This window comes from Watersipora subatra, chromosome 7, assembly GCF_963576615.1.
Source record: "Watersipora subatra chromosome 7, tzWatSuba1.1, whole genome shotgun sequence".
Taxonomy (NCBI): Eukaryota; Metazoa; Bryozoa; class Gymnolaemata; order Cheilostomatida; family Watersiporidae; genus Watersipora; species Watersipora subatra.
Window position 1 is genome coordinate 2641573 of NC_088714.1, and position 18516 is coordinate 2660088.

Genomic DNA, 18516 nt, shown 5'->3' on the forward strand with positions numbered 1-18516 from the left:
GCTCCTGCCAAACCACACCTGAAATACTGCCTCAACCTCCGACATCTCCCAGAAGTCCTGCATCTGTTTATGAGCGTCAGCCTCGAGCTAATGGCGGAGTCCTTCCATCTAGGTACAAGGACATCCACATGGAGTAGGCGTTTGGCCCATTCCAAAAGAGTCGGCTTTGGCCACTCCTTACCCCTGTAAATAGTTATTAGCTACTAATCATTTGTTATCTTTTTAACCTATACCTATCAACATGTCCCAAGACTAGTTAAACTATTGATATTCATTTAAGAAAAATACTCGTTCTGTCAATCATGCTTAGGAAGGAAGATGTAATGGAATTAATTAAGTGCACGTGACATTTTAATGCTCGTAATTGCAGTGAAAGCACAAACAAGCACATACAAGCAATAAACAAGCAGACTACAAACACGAACTGGATTGAGATTCTGATCGCGCTTTAGCAGTTAGTACCCGTCCTCCTGGCCGGCCAGTCCCTGTTCTTCCGATAAGCTCTGACTTTTACTACGATACCTGTATACAGGTAATTTGCCTATGATACATATTATTACAACGGCAATTCAGCATAGTAAATACAATGCAACTAACTATATTGCGCTAAGGATAGCAACACTTTTTACAACAAAAGTTTTGCTGCTGAAAAGGAATTTTTATTATTAAAAAATAAAGGATTCGTAGCGATGGTGTATAAACAATAAATACCAACAATAGCGCAATCTAAGCAGTTGCATCGTATGTACTATGTTGAAGTGCACTCATACTTTTATTGTGTGTCATCATACGTTTCTTGGACTATACTAATTGCAAAAGCTGCTAAATTCGTGCTCGCTAGCACTATTCTAGCAGCACAGAATAATTCCGTGTGTTTCGTTCATTTCGTGATTTTGGTCAGAACCAACAAAAAATTTGTTACGTTTGGGCCGTACTTTCACTAACTTATTATTTGTCCATAAATCAACATGATCAAACGAAACTTCACTAGTTTCGGTTTGAATCATCTGGCCCAGCATTTATAGACTGTCATGTAAACAGCAATGAAATGTCACTACACACTGACAGCAAATAAGTTTCCAAGTCTGTGACTGACAGTGATTATTAAAGACAATCTCGGTCTAATTTCAGTTCAAGATGTGTAGCCCTAAAAACTTAAGACGCCTGTCACTCTTGGCGGAATAAACAGTAACGCTCCCAAACATCACTAATAAATTTGTGAAGGTTGCTGGTTGAGTCAGGCTTTTGATTAGCGGAAGTGCAAGCTGAACAAGTTTCAATTTTTCAACGCAACCCAATGCTGCCAGAATGGATATTCGTATTAAAATAACGAATGTGAAGAAAGAGGTTGTTTTGGTTACCAACTTGAAATAGGTGACGACAGTGATTTTAAAAGTGACGACAGTGATTTTAAAAGTAACTATTCTGACAACAACTTTGTGTGGTAGCCGGTAGGACCCCACAATTTGCCTCGCACAAACAATAATATTGAAGGATGGCACAGACACATGCAAGCAAACATCAGTACCTACCATCCCAACTTCTGACATTTCTTGATCATACTTCGTAGAGAGCAAGCAGTAAATGAAGTCACCATCACCCAAAGGATAGCCGGTGAACCAGGGCCAACGCAAAGACCAAAATATCGAGCTATATCGCAGAGACTACAGGCCATAGTTGCAGACTATGATAATAGACCAATTTTTGAATTCTTATGTGGTATAGCACACTATATTCAAATGTAACTTCATGATTGTCTAAAAATAAATGTCCATACATGTATATGTTTTGCAAATATATGTGAATTACTGTCTGTTTGTATTAAAATACAATTTTGTGATTAGTTTGTAAATAAATGCAGTTATTTAAGTGTCTTTCATTATTCCATATTAATTACTAGTTAAACCATTACAAATTAGCAAGTAGTTCATTTGTTTTAAATCAAAAATTTACTGATTTAAATTAAACTGTATTATTATCTATTACTATACGCTGGGCATCTTGCACATACATGGTTACCTCTACAATAGCCATAGTCTTTAATAAAGTCTCTTGTTCTTCCCTGGCGTCATCCCCTCATTCATCTGCCTCACCCTTGCAGAACCCTTACCCTGGGACTTTAGGGCAGTCGGGTTGCTTCTGAAGTCATTGCGAATTGCTGCTACAGCGTGCTTTCCATCTATTTCAGTTTTCTGGTTTTTTAAAATTATTTCCTTGGCTCTCATCTTTTTATTTATGTCTTCCAAACCAATATTTGCATCAGGCTGGGGTTCTCTTGACAAAGCTTTGTCACTCATGCCTGTCAATAACCTCACCTTGAGCATCTGTTTTTGCTGCTTTTTCCAAATCCGTACTTAGCAGCCAGTTCATACAGGTTTCTAATATATTCTTCATTAGATACCTCTGGCTTCTGATCTCGACTGCTCAACAATATAGTGTAGTGTAGAGTGGTGCTCAGTGGATTAAAGTGGTTCGTAAATGCTGTACCTGTCCTTTCATATAGCAGCTGTAGGTTTTCTTTTACTTCATCATTAGTTGGAGTTGCTATGACCAATTGTGCATGTACTTTTTCTACCTCCTCACTCATGATGGATATTAGGGTGTCCACCTGCCTAGCTGCAGACTTCTGATCCAAACCGCTTGCTCGGCAGTATTGTTCAAATCGAGCCAACCATTCAGTCAATGTCTCTTGTAACTTACTAAAATCTAGCTCACCAGGTGTTTTTATTCCAGAGCTAGCCATAATATTAGCTGTATATATCTCTATGCGATCGTTATGGCTCAACAACAATCCTGCCTATGACGCCATGTTTTATGTTTTTATGTAGATGTTGGTTCTTATAAGTGTTTCGGAGGAGGTTTTATTATTCACATGTGTATTGTACTACTCTCTAGCTAGCTATACCTTACAAGCTTGGCCCTTCATGCTGAGAGCTACATAATGCGTATATAGTAAGTATGTGATAATATTGCAAGATACTAATTAAACAGCAATAATAACATTGGCCTTTCCTTGACTGCAGCAGCAATGAATAACAATCTTGATACATCTAGCAATACTGTGACAGTGCTAAAAAATAAACAAGGCAAATGCTAGCAAGGCTGGTGAAAGGAAGTGTCTCATCTTTGAAACTACTAATTTAAAGATGAGTACTTACTATTCTTTAAACTATTTATTTATATAAATTTTTTAAATAGATATTATTTTACCGTGATAAATAAATAAACTTTCATGCTTTTAACTACAACTAAGAGTAGAGAACTCGTAAATAGCAACAAGTTCAAGATACCAACTGCCCTGTGTGATTGTGTTTGCAAAGTTTAATTGAAACAAAATCTAGTGAATTGTTGATGTTACGCAATAATAATAATAATCATAGCTTTATATAATTCGATGCAAAGATATTGATACTTTTCAAAATTTAGAAAAAATCCCTAGTTTTTCTCCCTCCACACTTGCGCTTCCAATTTTCATATTCTACCTATTTTCATATTAAGGCTTTTTATTTGTTTACGTTTGGAGTTGTATAAGCAAGTCTTTTTTATTACACTTTCAATGTTCTACCAGCTGTTATCTCTAGACCATAATTACTACATGTATATGCACTACTTTGTTTCTATCACTCAATCAAATAGGATAAGTTCGAACTCTGTTTATTGCGCTACAGAATGTCCCTTGTGTTGTATTGTAATATCGGAACATTAATATTCATACATGCGGTAAAAATGTTGTCACAAAAGCTTTGTTCTAAAAATAAATAAGCTAGCTGGTAAAAGTCAAGCGCAGGAAGGCAAAGTTTGAAATACACGAATGTAATATGACCCACAAAGATCTAGCTACATTGTTGAGGCTCGCTATAAAAGTTGAACGCTCACAGCTTGTTCATGTTACTGAAGCAAATCAATAGCTTACAGAATGATTACGTATAACACGGTAATACATTTGGACGGAATGGCAAATGTAAAAACAAATTGTCAACCAATTCAAGCGGTCTTCACTAATACAGATGAGAACAAATTAGAAGACTAACTTGTTTCTAAAATTCAAGATTATAGATCATAGTTTAAACACAAATAAATTGTGTATAAAAGGGACGTTTAGATAAGAAACAGAAAATATTGTTAGAATACAGCACGAGATTCGCATGTAGAAAAACTATTTTCTATTGGATCGGTTGAACCGGCTTCCTTGTTGATGAGAATCACCATAGTAACCACCCTTAGACTGAGATCCCTGAGATTGACTCGCATAGGATGACTGCATATGAAAGCTCTGGTTGGACGTTTTACTCTGACTATTTGGCTGTGTATTGCCTTTGACCTTTCCTGCTAAAACGCATTGAGAATAGTAACTGTTGGTAATAGGGCTTTTTTGATATTAAGGAAAACTGTTAGTACGCAGTCTAGAAAACTACATAAAGATTAGCATTGTCTTGCCAAGCATACAGGTAAACATTTTGAAGCAGATATCCGCATAAAAGTGTAAGTGCACCGCAAGTGCTCAAAGGTAATACCTTTGAGCACTTGCGGTGTCATGCAAGTGCTCAAAGGTATTACCGCATGTGACTAAGTCTTGGAGCTTTGTGAAAAAAGATTAAACTAACGGAAGATGAAGCTGAAGTAACAGAAAATAGACTGAGAACCGAACAAGCGGGTTGGTAGACACATTTTGTTGCAGGGTATATAGGCAATCAACTACCACAAAACAGCATGTATAGAGCACACGCTGGTCCTTGGACTGCTAGGTAACTGAGCTACTATATGGGGTGGAGACAAATGCGACATGGATATGAGCTCCAAAACACACACTGATAGACAAGTCTATAGTACAGTGACATGTTCAGTTTATCATCGTAAAGCCTTTGTTCCATCATGACTTGACTGGGTTGGAATAAGGTGTCTACTAGAAGTGACTGTAAGTAGAATCAGTAATCCTTTCTACCAGGTCTTGATAGTACAAGATGTTCATATGAATTGTGGTTGAGCAAAAACAAATGCCACGACAGCAGCAAGCGAGGCAAAACATACCCATGCATAACCTCTGTTGAAAGCTTGGTTTCCACTAGGTAAACTTGATGTAAGCAATGAAAAATAACAGGAGTAAAACGGTAAATTGAAAACCTCAACTCAGAAATTAATGCTTAAAAATAATCAATAATTCCACAGGACTTTAGATTAGCGGCAATATATAACACCAGCATGCTACCAGTGCTTGAGTTGGCTGGGAAAATTCGTTATAGAAAAATGCTATCAGGTTCATCCAAATCAATGCACATTCAGCTCGGACATAATATGTAATATATGATATATGGTTTACAAGCAGTAAATCATCATTTTGTCTTACACACAGATCTGGTGTACAGTTACTGTGTTCCCATATGCGCATGATTCGCAAATTTGAGCCAATCCGCAAGTTATCCGTGTCATGGAAACTGGCATAAATCCACAAGCTAGGCGAGTTTTGCGACCGCAAAATTTTATTGAATCCATAATGTTTGCGAATCACGGAGACTGCTCTTGCAAATCATGTGCATTAAAATATCTATTCTAAATATTTTCACGCTTCAGTCGTTTTTAACTTGGATTTGAGCAGTCTCCAATGTTCGAAGGAATGCTGCTATGCTTAGCTGACAAGACTGTAGCTATTTATAGTCATTAATTAGGCTAATACTTGACCTATGGGGTCAAGCACTGACGTTAAATGCACATCGTGCAGGTGTTCATTGAAACACTCGATTGCAAAGTGGTCTAACTGAACTTGTGCACAGCCACAAATGCTATCACGCGAGTCATGGAAACAGTGAATGGCTACGGCGTTTTCAAGCTGTTATTTCATCTATGAAAAAATGAATATATCATTTAGCTAGTTGCTATCTTAAAATTTGAAACCAAAATTTTGAGTCAAGTTTTTCTAGGTTTCATGGCAAAACAGCAGCGCCTGACAAAAAAGTGAGCAACAGCGAGTCTAAATAAGCCAGTCAGAATAAAGGCCTGTCTACAGGCACCTGTGAGCCTGGCTTTTGGCTAGCTTATTGATCGTGTTGTATTTTCTTTCAGTTTCTGTCCGCATATCTTTTTGATGCCCAACATTAAATTGATAAACAAAAACTACAACAGCAATAATAAGCGTTGTTATAGAAGTACATGTATCTTTGTTATTCAGATAAGCGAATACACGTAATATCTGAATAAATTAGAGTAACAATATCACTGTATTGAGAAAATGGACAAAAGACGTTTCCTGTTCGACAGTCACTTTTTACTAAACAAATTCGAAGCCTAATGGAAACCAAACTTAGCACAATTATGAAACGTGCACAAGAGGTACAACATTGTTAACAGATAAGGGTTGGTACCTGCAAATCCTTTACCATGTACTGGAGTTAGCTCTACTTACAATTGATCAAAGCACCAGAATTACTTCATAGTAAATACATTAGATTTATCAAGTTAGACACTCTGCGGAAGAAGTGTAAAGAAAAAATTATTAATCATATCTGAGTACTAAACAACATATCTGTATCAGACAAACTGCAAGACTACTTAATTGTCATATTATATAACCTTCCCAATATGTACACCAGCTGTATACAACAGATGTAAATCGATTCATGTAATAGCATGTGAATTTGTACGCAACTTACTAAATTTAAAGAATTAAAAGTATATAAACATCCTCTTTTGCAATTGCATTAAAACATAAAATCATTAAGCAAATCTACATGGATAATACAAACGAATATGGTATAGCCTTTATGCTAACCAGGACGACTTTACACGAGACAACGTAGATATGTGTTTACACTAGGCGATATTATGAGCACTTATGCAGTATCAAATCAACTACAAAGCTGGCATGTATGAACAGCAAGTCGCACGATGATCAGCAGCAGTTCATTCCAGTATCTGTGGATCAACATACCAGGGTCAATTGACCGATAGTGAGTGACAACACACTTTCTATTCCTCTCATTCGTTAGTGTTCTCATGCGACCATTTTAAATGTTAGATATGTTACCAATGAGTGCACCCTAGTGAATTGTATTAGCCATTACTATAGTTCAAAAATTGACCAATAAAAATCGCTGCTATAGATCAGTATAGACAGCATGCCAATTGCATAGCGACTTGGACCATATAATCGCATCGCGCAATCGCCTAGTGTAAACATACCTTCAACATCTACGACATAGAAAGCTAGATTAAGGTACATACTATTCTGCCACCAGTAAAAAGGAAAAACGATTTCACACATACCTCGCACTAGTGGCAGAAACCGAACCCCCACGACTAAAACAGGAGCGACATACTTCCTAGTCTAGCCAATTGAGAAGGCTGGTTTGACAAAGCAAGTTCCAGTGACTGGCTGGGGGGGGGGGTGTGACAGTTTTGTGACATGCTATATTTGGTGGTTATTTATGCCGTAAAGCCTCTATTTGAACGCAACTTCTATTTTAGCGCCACTATGGGAGAAAATTTAAAAAATAGAGCGTCACCATTTAATTGAACGCCACTTCTGTGTGACCGCCACTATTTGACATTCTTTGATCTTTACGAACCCATAATAACAAGTGATCAGTAGAGAAGTCAACAAAACTACTAATAATGACTAGATTACATCAATAACAATTAAGTTTAACAATTCCTTGTTTCTATTTGTATTGAAATCCGTTTTCAACTATTTATGGTTTTTCCGTTAAACATGGAATGCAACACCATAGAAATAATTAGTAACAGTATTAGGTTAATATTAGTTCCTTTTTAACGGGGTTTTGCTACTTTGATGGATGTTAAAAAAAGTTTGTGGATTTACGAAGGAGTCTGTGCTGCTACATATTTTGAGGCTACAAATTTGAGGCTATTTCGATTACATGTGGTTTCTCTTTATTCGTGTGAGTAGTGTAGCTTATACATGTATTCTAAAGTGCGTCGCATAAAGGTTTTGCTTTGCCAAAAATTTTGGACACTAATATCGACTAGCTCAGCTGTGCCAAAGAAGAACAATTTGGAAGGTAATGAACAGCCAGAAGAAAATGAAATGGTCTCAAATGATGGTAACGATCAGAACTCAACTGGCCGCCGAGCAAACGAGGCTAATATTTTTGTTTTAAAAATTTTAATTTTTTGTTTCTGATTGTAGGATAAATATGATTTATGTCACTTGTGCTTGAATATATATTTTGTAGCCTTGGATAGATTATTATTATTATATAACTTATAAATTTGCCAATTTATATCATACATGTATTATTTTATAGCATCATTGCAGAAATATGAATTCGGCTTAAATTGGATCGACGCTCGTAACCCCTCTTCTATTGCGCATAAAAAGCCAGTTTTGGCTGCAACCGGTAGCAAACATATTAATGATTGCAATGAGCTTTTATTCAACCTTGTTAAATATAATTATAGAATGAAAATATGAATTCAAATTTAAAACAAAATAAAAAGTTGAAAGCTTCAACTAAATGCAGCGCAGGGTGTAAGGTCTTCGTAGATTAATTGCAAGAAATAAATATCAACTGGTAGAGACATGTATCGTTTTCCCCGTGCATATGTATTTATTTAGATATCTACGATAGGTTGGAAGTAAGTTAGCAAATTTCTTCCACACAAAGGCTTAATGTCGCTCCACCCGAAAAAAAGTGCGAAATAAAGACGACATTTGATTTGCTTAAGGGTTAAATTTGTCTTCTCAATATTCTGATGAGGTGTTTGAAAAATACAACGCCACCCTTTATTTAAACGTCACCTCTAATAAAGCGCCACTCCAAGAGAAGGGTTGAAAAATAGAGCACCATGGCGTTCAAATAAAGGTTTTACGGTATATTGTTTGTAGCTGCATAGAAAGCCAAGGGAATGCTGATGAGCATTTAAACTGAAGCTATGGAATATTGTCTCGGTTTGACTCTGAAGGGTAGCAATCTCATAATATCCATAATTGCATCTCAAAAGGTGGCAATACTTCAACAAGTCTGAGCAAGTCTTCATATTTAACCCATGAGAATAGTGTACACCCTCAAATACTGCCGGCGCGCTTAGATGCTTCATAATAAATTTTATAATCTGAAATCACCTGCTACTAAAACCTCATGTGTAGCCAAAGAATTCAAAGTCATACTGACTGTGTTAGTGATCCTTCCTTACCATTGTCTGCCCGAGCCTCATCGCGGCTCATAGAGACTCATCGCCGGCTCTGGACCAGTAGTGGAGGGTCTCATTTGTTAATGCAATAGAAGGACAACTGTTGTTGTCATCATGTTTTCATGTTTGTGAATGACTAATTTAAAAAAAACAAATGCTAAGCATTACTTATCTATTGCCAATCGCTGTTCAACTATAAATACCTTTCGATAAAGCAAAACTTTTACAAACTATCACTGCACACAGGTGGATCGAATAGCAACTCACATCGCGATTTCCTCAACAAACTTCGTAAAAAAAATCATGACTCAGAATCATCTAGTGTAGGTACTATTTAAACAGAACCTAAAGCTTCCTCCCTACATCATGACACGCAATATACCAGCGGGAAACAACGCCATGACAACAAGAAAAGCATACCTCTGTCGTCAGCGGTGGCAAGCATGGATGGGTCAAACTGAAGTGTTCCACTCCAAGGAGTTCGTTCTGTAAAGCTGCCGAGGCTGACATTTGTGACCTTGACCGGGACCTGACCCTTAACTGCTGGCATCACGGGATTGATACCGGGCAGCAGTTGGCTGTTGTCAGACAGCATCTGCTGCTGTTGCTGTGTAATGGAAATGGCATCCAATTAGAGACAGGACTGCAAGACACAACTTGTATCTAGAGACAAAATGTGATCGCAAAAGGCAACTTATCAGCACTGCTAATAAGGATGATGGCTGACAATAGTCTGGTGCCATAGGCTGAGTGCGCAAGGTCGGGGCTTCTAAAGACAGTCGGTGTACCTGGAAAATTTAACACCTCGCTCTAAATTATTTTTGGCTCAGAGACTTTGAGCAGTAAAGGAATGAACTACTATACAAAATTGAACTGTTGATGTAAGCATGGAAGTATGTCTGGATTCAGATGAGTATTTAGGAAAATGTGCCAGCCCTAGAAGTAGGCAAGACAACAGAACAGGTTGTGGGTTGTACTTAGAAAGCCTGGATGCAAGGCAACTGTTTTATCTATAGGCAATGTCAGAGCAGTGAGGAAGAGAAAGTCATGCTTTGAAAAAAATTAATATGTAGGATCTCAAGCCATAAAATTTAGATATTGTAAGGAAAATGTCGGTAGCAATTCTATCCATTTTCCTTCAATCTTCTTCAACTCTTTACATCCTTCTCACTAAGAGGATGAAATGTAAGTTGAGAGGCAATTCTGCCGTTTAACTGAGTCTTAAGAGGGTTTTTAGAGTGAATCTCATTGTGAATCCAAATAATCAAAAGCACACCATCTTTGGCTCAGGAGACAAGTAGAGCAGTCAAATATAACACATTTCTAGAAACATCTTTGAAATAATAATTTTTTTTATCTCCTAATATTGTGTTGTCACTCATACTGCCACACAGCAACATTTACACATAGCAGGCACCACAAATAAAACACATTCTTTATAAAGTGTATTTATCATTCAAACTGATATGAGTAGGCGATACTTTCAAACTGAAATGTGACTTGACCAGAGGCTATTGTGAGGATTAAAGGCTACCGTGAGGACCAAAGGCTACCGTGAAGACCAGAGGCTACCATGAGGACCAAAGGCTACCGTGAAGCTGACACAAGTATGATCACAACAATCAGGAAACTAATGAAATATTCATTAGTTTTGTTTTAAAATGTCCAAAACATCTTACTTTTGCTGAATTTTAGGAACAATTTCGGTACATAAAATAACCTTTTGGATGTATTAAAGACTTTCCTGTTTGTCGCCTAATTTCAATTGCCAAGATAGTTGAGATATTCGAATCATAACAGCACGCTAAGGCTATACAGTCCAAACCCAAAAACTCAACTGCACTCATAAACACATGATTCATAAAACTACTTTTCGAGATGAAGGGCTATTCCCAAGACAAAAAAGATTTTTAAAGCGATTCGTTTGTAAACAACTTTATAGGTGAAGGTAACCCGCTTGACAGCATTTGCAGGTGCCGGAGCAACTGGAATGAGGAGTGCTGCACAAGTGATTACCAGAATGCTGCACAAGCAGGCGAGGCTGACTACGGTGCAAGAGAAGCATGCCTGAGGTAACTGAGAATATAGCGACTAGTCTAGACTTGCCTTACCTCAGCAGACCTCTCATCTCCGTACTTCAATTATTAGTGTTACATTGTATTACAAGGTTTAAGGACATATTAGTGTCCTTAAAAAACAGAAATGCTTTAGCTCAGTTTATTGGACTGATTGACACCTGTCGACAACTCATTACTGCTGCTGCTTCCAATCACTAGAACTGCAGTGGGCTTACTAGACAGCATCAGAGTACAGTAGTCCTCATGCACCGTATACATCACCAGTTTAGTTTATTACCGTTATAGCCTAGTCGGGATAGAATCATGGTGTCTTCTCATGAAGATGGCTTGCAAGCGTACCAAGGTGAGGCATATAAGCAGATTTCCATGGCTATAAGAGAATATATCTCTACTTATGTTAGTCTAGTTTTACCTCTTGTTGCAGATAGTAGAGGGATGCCTTCAGTTGCTCTTCCTCAGATACCGGAATTCCATCAATAATGGTGAGTGATGGCATCCGGTAAACAAGAAGGGGACGGTGCATGAGGCGCCTCGACACGGGGCAGCTAACTAGGCTGAGCTCTACAAGCTGTGTGAGAGGGGACAACTTTTCAAGCTCACTCAGGTCCTGAATCCTATTCATTCCAAGATAGAGCCTCTGCAGGCTTTCCATGTGATGCATGCCAGGGAGGTCCCTGATTCTGAGTAAGGACAAAGATTTGAAGTGATTTAGAAATTTAAACATATCCTAGCAGATCTACCACCAGCATGCATCAGAAACATATCATAGAAAAGTAGCCAACCCTATTTAATTATACCTTCTATAAACACAAAACTTGGACTGAAGAGTTTCTAGCTCCTCGTATTATGGTTCCAAGCTTTATGAGGCTCACAGAAGCAAACTAAAATCTTATTTTAACAAAATACAAAATATGAGGGACTTAGACTGTGATAATCTGTAGTAGGGGGCGTGTCCGTACACACCTGTTCTCCTCAATGTGAAGCTCCTGTAGGTTCCACTGACTCACAAAGCTATTGTCTGCCAGGGTCTTAATCTTATTTCTGTCAAGGACAAGTTCTCTCAGGTCATGCAGACCCTCAAGACCTGGAGAAATAGGAGCAGCAGAAGTTACCAGACAGGAATCATCACGGTCAGGTAAGCACATAAAACAAACATTTGCTGTTTAGTGATAGTAGTCGCCACTACATTGTCAAGAAGTTGGACTATATTGAACAAGCATTCTTCAATAGTCATGAAAAAGCAGTTTTCAAAAGATGGCTACCTTGTTCAAAGGCCAATGGGTTAATCCGATAGGTTGTGTATCTACGTTTGATTTTAAAATTGATAGCCCTAAAGTTCATAATAAAAGCAGTTTACCTGAGTGGCATTTAACATGATAACATAAGCAAAGTTTAGCCATCTCAACACAATGAATAAGCAAAAGGTTATATTTCCATCTTACAGTTATAGTTATAAAACAGTTTTACTAGGCATGCAGCTGACTAACGCATTCATCAAATGCTAACTGTGAATAAAATCCAAAAAAATGAAGCATATCAACTACAAATTTTATTTTAGTTATGAAATGAGTTGGTTAATATTGAGCTCCTTTCTAGTCATTATTTTATATTGCGAAACTCAGTTAAAAATAACAGATAATTATATTAGCAAAATTCAAATAAAATTGGTTGCCTAGTAGCTTCTCAAAAGTTTTAAAAAGTTCAGAAGTTGAAATATAGAAGCACATTTACCCCAACTATCCTCATAGTTGCGGAGTAAAACCATGGCAACAATGGCTTGTACAGAGACTTACATGTACAGTGCATGCCTACCTCCAACCACCTGCAGCTCATTGCCTTGGAGAAAAAGAGCCTTGAGGTTTCGAAGCCTTGAAACTTGCAGCGCTGTCAGATCTTTGATGCCGTTGTAAGCGAGGTGCAGGACTTCTAATGATTCAAGGACGGGAATCAATCTATCTGATGAGTATTCTGATTGGCTAGCCTGCTCTCCTTTGGTAGTTATGCTCTCAATCTTGTTGTAGTTAAGACACAGCACCTACAGTCAGCGCATCAGCAAACTATCAGAGTTAAATGCTACGATGTCATATGATTGGGGTGGAAGATTCACATCTTATCTTGCAAATTTTTTTAATTATCATAAGCTAAATGCAGGCATAAACCTTAACACTGCCTTGAAACCTATAGGATGAGCATGACGAGAAAGGTGAATCTGTCTGAAACAAATGTGTTTCTCATAGATTGTTTGCTTTCCATTAAGTTTTCTTGATTGGGACTACTATCTTACTTATCTACTATGGAGCGAAACTACCGAGTTGCTTAGTCAACTGTAATTGCACGCCAAGTTGAATCTTAAGGCATATGTTGTTAGCATGCCGCTGTCATGAGTGGTGAAAAAACTTAGCATCAATATTCATTCACATTCCAGATTGACCTCTGTATCATGAAGGCGACCAGCATGGATCCTTGACCTCCAGTTGCCACGGTGTCTGGAGACAGGCACATGTAAACACCAAAACAAAGCACAAATAAAGCTTTCAATCTTATCATCAGTTTAAAACTGGTCATAAAATAACTGGCATCAATCTGAATGAAGCAATGTTTATCACAATATTTTAAATTTACTCTCCTCCCTGATTCTTCTCCCAATTTAGAATATAACAGATTATAAACACAAACCCGGAGGTTGGGCAGTTGTACGAGCCCCCCAAAGCTTGTAAGATTGTTGTGCTCCAAGTTAATACTTCTCAGGTTCTCAAAGGCATTCCCATTCCCCAAGTCAATAGATCTGAGTGCCTGCTGTGGCAGGTCCAACTCTCGGATATCAGAAAACGCAGAATGTCCTACTTTCTCAGCCACAAAATCTGTTGTTAAACGACCTCCCAAGATCTCTCTTGCTTGCAAGATCTCCCCGTTATCCTACAACATCAAGCCCTCAATTCATACAGACAAGAGAGAATTTCCATTTCCAATTTCCAACAACTAGACTGGTAATTTGGAGTTGTCCTCCTACTCTGTGGAGTAAGACATAGTGTAGCTTTCCTAACAACAACTGGGCTGCTAAACTTACCACAGGAAGACCATCAAAAGCTTTGAGCGAACTGAGATGGTAGATCATAAACAGTCTGTAGTTGTCCGACCCTGTCACTGGGTTGTCACTGAAGTCTAGTATGAGAAGGTTCTGACAATTCTGGAACGATTAAACAAATTGAATGACTGTAACTGAATGAGTGGTTTCTCATGAGGTAAGTTTGGCTAATTAAGATTTGCAGGCAGAATATATGAATTATGACAAATAACAAATTCTATAAAAATAACAAAGTGCAATACTGCAACATAGGGCAGAGCTGCAAGATTTCATCTGAGTATTACACAAATTATATTAGCAGTAGTTTTTCCCATCCGTGTTTGACAAGGTTAAGGTTGGGCACCCACACTTCCGCAAACCCTCTAAACTAAATTACACAGGCTTGTCTAAGAATCCTATCAGCTAAACAAACAATTAGGCAGACAGAGATGCCCCCATACAGGCATACGTGCAGGCATACGTACAGGCATACGTACAGGCACATGTAGAGGCATACGTACAGGCATACGCATAGGCATACATACAGGCATACGTACAGGCATACGCATAGGCATGCGTACAGGCATATGTAGAGGCATACGCATAGGCATATGTACAGGCATACGTACAGGCATACATACAAGCACACGTACAGGCACACGTACAGGCATACGTACAGGCATACGCATAGGCATACATACAGGCACATGTACAGGCATACGTACAGGCATACGTGCAGGCATACGTCCAGGCATACCTACAGGCATAGATACAAGCACACGTACAGGCACACGTACAGGCATATGTATAGGCATACATATAGGCATACGTATAGGGACACGTACAGGCATATGTACAAGAAATAAGCATTCAAGTAAAAAAGTAGATGAATGAACATATAGACAGACAGAACGTGAAACAAACAAGCATGCACATCATAACATGTCAATGAATGAACATGGTATATAATACAGGCTGCGTATGGCCCTATCCTGAAAAAGATCTGACATACTTATATATAGGTCAAATATTAAAATGTGAACCGTGGAAAGGCTGCTCACAAATACCTTGAGATAGAAAGCATCTCTACTATTGGTGATTCTGTTCTGGGACATGTAGAGCTCAATGAGTGCTTTACACCGCTTGATACTGGAGAGTGAAGAGATCTTGTTATGATCAAGAGCAAGATAGTGGAGATGAGTCAACTAAAAACATAAACAACCAACAAACAGAGTTTTTATTCTCCTTGCATTTTCCTCCTCTCTCTAACTATCTAACTCACTACCCAGCATATACTGAACAATACAGACGCAGCTCGGAATGTTTACATCAATTCATCATACAGGTTTTGAATGAATTGTCAGCCCCTGCTACTACCTGCTCTAGTTGGCCTGCATCAAGGTGCACAAGGTAGTTATCAGAGAGACTGAGACGTCGCAAATTTGTGAGTCTATTCAGCCCCTCAAGCTTGTAGATGCAGTTGTTATTGAGATAGAGCTCCTCCAGTTGGTTACAATGGTCCAACCCCTGCATGCATTTCACATGATCATTACAGGTAGGTACAGTGAAGCAAATATAATGTTACATTTTATGATTCAAGACTTCTAAAGGTCTCAGTGGATATCAGAAAACACTTGATGAGTAACTAGCTATTACATAGTGTATAACATGAAGATTGATGTTTATCCTACGAGAAGCTCACTAAAGCATAAACTACCTGATACGACCAGGTAATAAATTACCAAAGGGGGTGAACCAGGAATACTTGGCTGAAAAAATACAAGTGTACAAGTATGATGGCTATAAGGTAAGGTAATTAGCTTTTCATTCAATCACCATCAACTACAGGAGGGTCAGAAGTAATAAATAATCTTTTTCAACAATTTTTTTATAAAGGTATATAAGATAATATACATAGCATATACCAACTACAATGCTACTGAAGAATATACATAGTATGAAATTAGTTACCCCTGATCGTTTGCATACCCCTTATGCTACAGCAATTCCTGGTTATATGCACATACTATTGTCTCATGTCTGAAGATAAACCCAAGCTGAAATCTACAGACAAGTTCAAGCAGGTGTATAATACGCACACAGAGGTAGCAGGACCATACCACAGAGCGCCAAAATCCTATTTAATGCTTCACACAAAATATGTGAGGATACACCGAACATATAGATAAGCATTCAGCAGAAACATATATAAAACTGTGTGATAGATAGGGGTTCATCTCTTAGCACAAATAAAGCAACCAGCCAACAGAATAACACACCAATTCTGACTGCTGTTACGGAGGACAAACAGAAAATGAGATAAGGAAAAAGGCAGAGGCTCATATAAAATCATAAGTACATGAGTCTAAGTAGTTCACTGCAAATCATTCTTTGATTTAAACTCCAAAAGTTGAAATCAACTCATTATATTGAGTGTTTTGGAGATGCTCGGAGCCCGATGCTTGCTGAACCGGATAAGCCTCCCAAAAATGAATTGCGATGTAAAATACATGTAAAGCAAACAAAACAACTTCTACATAAAGCTGGTGACTTTCACATAGCTTGGCGCTATGCTCACTTAAGTAGCCATTCATTTGCCACGCTGACATGGATTGAATTATGAACATTGTTGTATCACCACAACTAGATGACAATTTCAACATTGAAACAAAAATCACTGCAGTTGAACCAAATATGTAAACAAACGAACATTACCCACCGTCTCCGCTATCTGGAACAAAAAGGAAATTGAAAAATGTAGAAGTAGAGCAGCAGCAGCCGAGAGTGTCTAATAGAAGGAACATGAGAGTAAATGTTTCATGCCTTCACCAGTAAAGAGTTGTATACTACCAGTCATAGTATGCACTACAGCTCACATAGTGAGCTTTAGTGAGCTATGACCACGACTATGTGAGCTCTACGAGGAATTAGCTGAGAGTTGTAAGAAACCAATAGCATTTACATACAGAAATGACTAAACTGCCAGGCATTAAATATGTCAAGCTTTATTTCCTTTACAATGTAACTCAGATACTAAGCATAAAAGGCCTGGCCCCAAACACTGGCTGCCCTGCTGCTGCATCCTCCAACTCAATCTTAATCTGGGTTCGATCAAATCCTAGAGATTCGGTGAGTCAGTCTCAGGAGTTTGGTGAAGGTCTCTCAAAGGCGATAGCAGAAGTCACATTAATTTGCAAATTGGCATCTTTATAAAAGACTAGTGGAATGTCCGGTGTTGCACAAGTACTAAAAATCAGCTTATAAACAGTAAGAGGTAATGTATGTAGTTGCCTGCCACTTGTCATTAGCCTTGCACATTGCCAATGGCTAGTTTGAGTAAGCTTATTAATAAGAGCCATGAGAGCAAGCATAAAATTATGTTGCGCCGTAATAGAGAACAATAGCATACTTTCACCCACATAGCGACATATATCGCCCAAAGAATTCATCAATCTCGAATAGCCTCATTGGTAAGGTATTTGCCTGGCGAACGAGAAATTCAGCGATCAAATCTTCTGCTATACGGATTGTTCATTCCAATGTTTCATTAGCTATAGCTGGACAAACCGAAGTACACACACAAACTTTGAGATTTATATATATATATACTGTACATGTAGATAGATAATTTGTTGTGAGTCTATGCATTTTATTGGTTTTGTTCTTTCACACAGTGAAGTTAATGCACAGTTCATTTTGTGCACCAGTCAACCATATACTTTTGTCTCAAATGTGGAAACAATCAAATTTCATTTTTTCAAAAAAGGCTTCGGTGAAACCTCATATGAAACAGAAGAAAGGAAGTTCAGTACATCAAACAAGATTAACAATGTTGCTTTAATTGTTTTATCATCAGCTACGTAGCTGCTAGCATTAATTATTAAAAGCTATATTTCCACACCCTAGCTGTGGTATGCATGCCATATATGATGCTACACCATGAAATGAAGATATAAAAGAGCTTTGCTTACCTCCATCTTGACAATGTCATTGTGACAGAAGGAAGCCCACTTGAGATTAATCAGTTTGTCAAGAGCAGACAACTTAGAGAGGTGCTGCCGATCAAGGCAAAGCGAAGTTACCTATGACCACAACAGCAAAGTCACTAAGCAAATAGCCTGATAACATGCTGATTAAATATGAGTGACAGATGGTAGCATTTGAATTCTCTGAGTTTCTATAGAAGCAATGCTTGATTACATGCTGCGAAAGAAGATTCCGGAGGACACA

At 38.1% G+C, this 18516-nt stretch overlaps 1 protein-coding gene across 1 annotated transcript in view; it reads right to left on the reverse strand.

Moving 5' to 3' along the window:
• Positions 1 to 3723: 3723 nt before the first annotated feature.
• Positions 3724 to 18516, reverse strand: part of LOC137399468 (leucine-rich repeat-containing protein 9-like) — a 37730-nt gene continuing 22937 nt past the window's right edge. The window contains exons 20-29 of the mRNA XM_068085598.1: positions 18258 to 18368; positions 15664 to 15813; positions 15354 to 15491; positions 14290 to 14409; positions 13899 to 14138; positions 13035 to 13257; positions 12186 to 12306; positions 11635 to 11902; positions 9565 to 9751; positions 3724 to 4326 (exon numbers count right to left, since the gene is read on the reverse strand). Coding sequence (XP_067941699.1) covers positions 4157 to 4326; positions 9565 to 9751; positions 11635 to 11902; positions 12186 to 12306; positions 13035 to 13257; positions 13899 to 14138; positions 14290 to 14409; positions 15354 to 15491; positions 15664 to 15813; positions 18258 to 18368 — 1728 coding nt within the window. The 3' untranslated portion in view covers positions 3724 to 4156. The remainder of the gene's footprint in view (positions 4327 to 9564; positions 9752 to 11634; positions 11903 to 12185; positions 12307 to 13034; positions 13258 to 13898; positions 14139 to 14289; positions 14410 to 15353; positions 15492 to 15663; positions 15814 to 18257; positions 18369 to 18516) is intronic.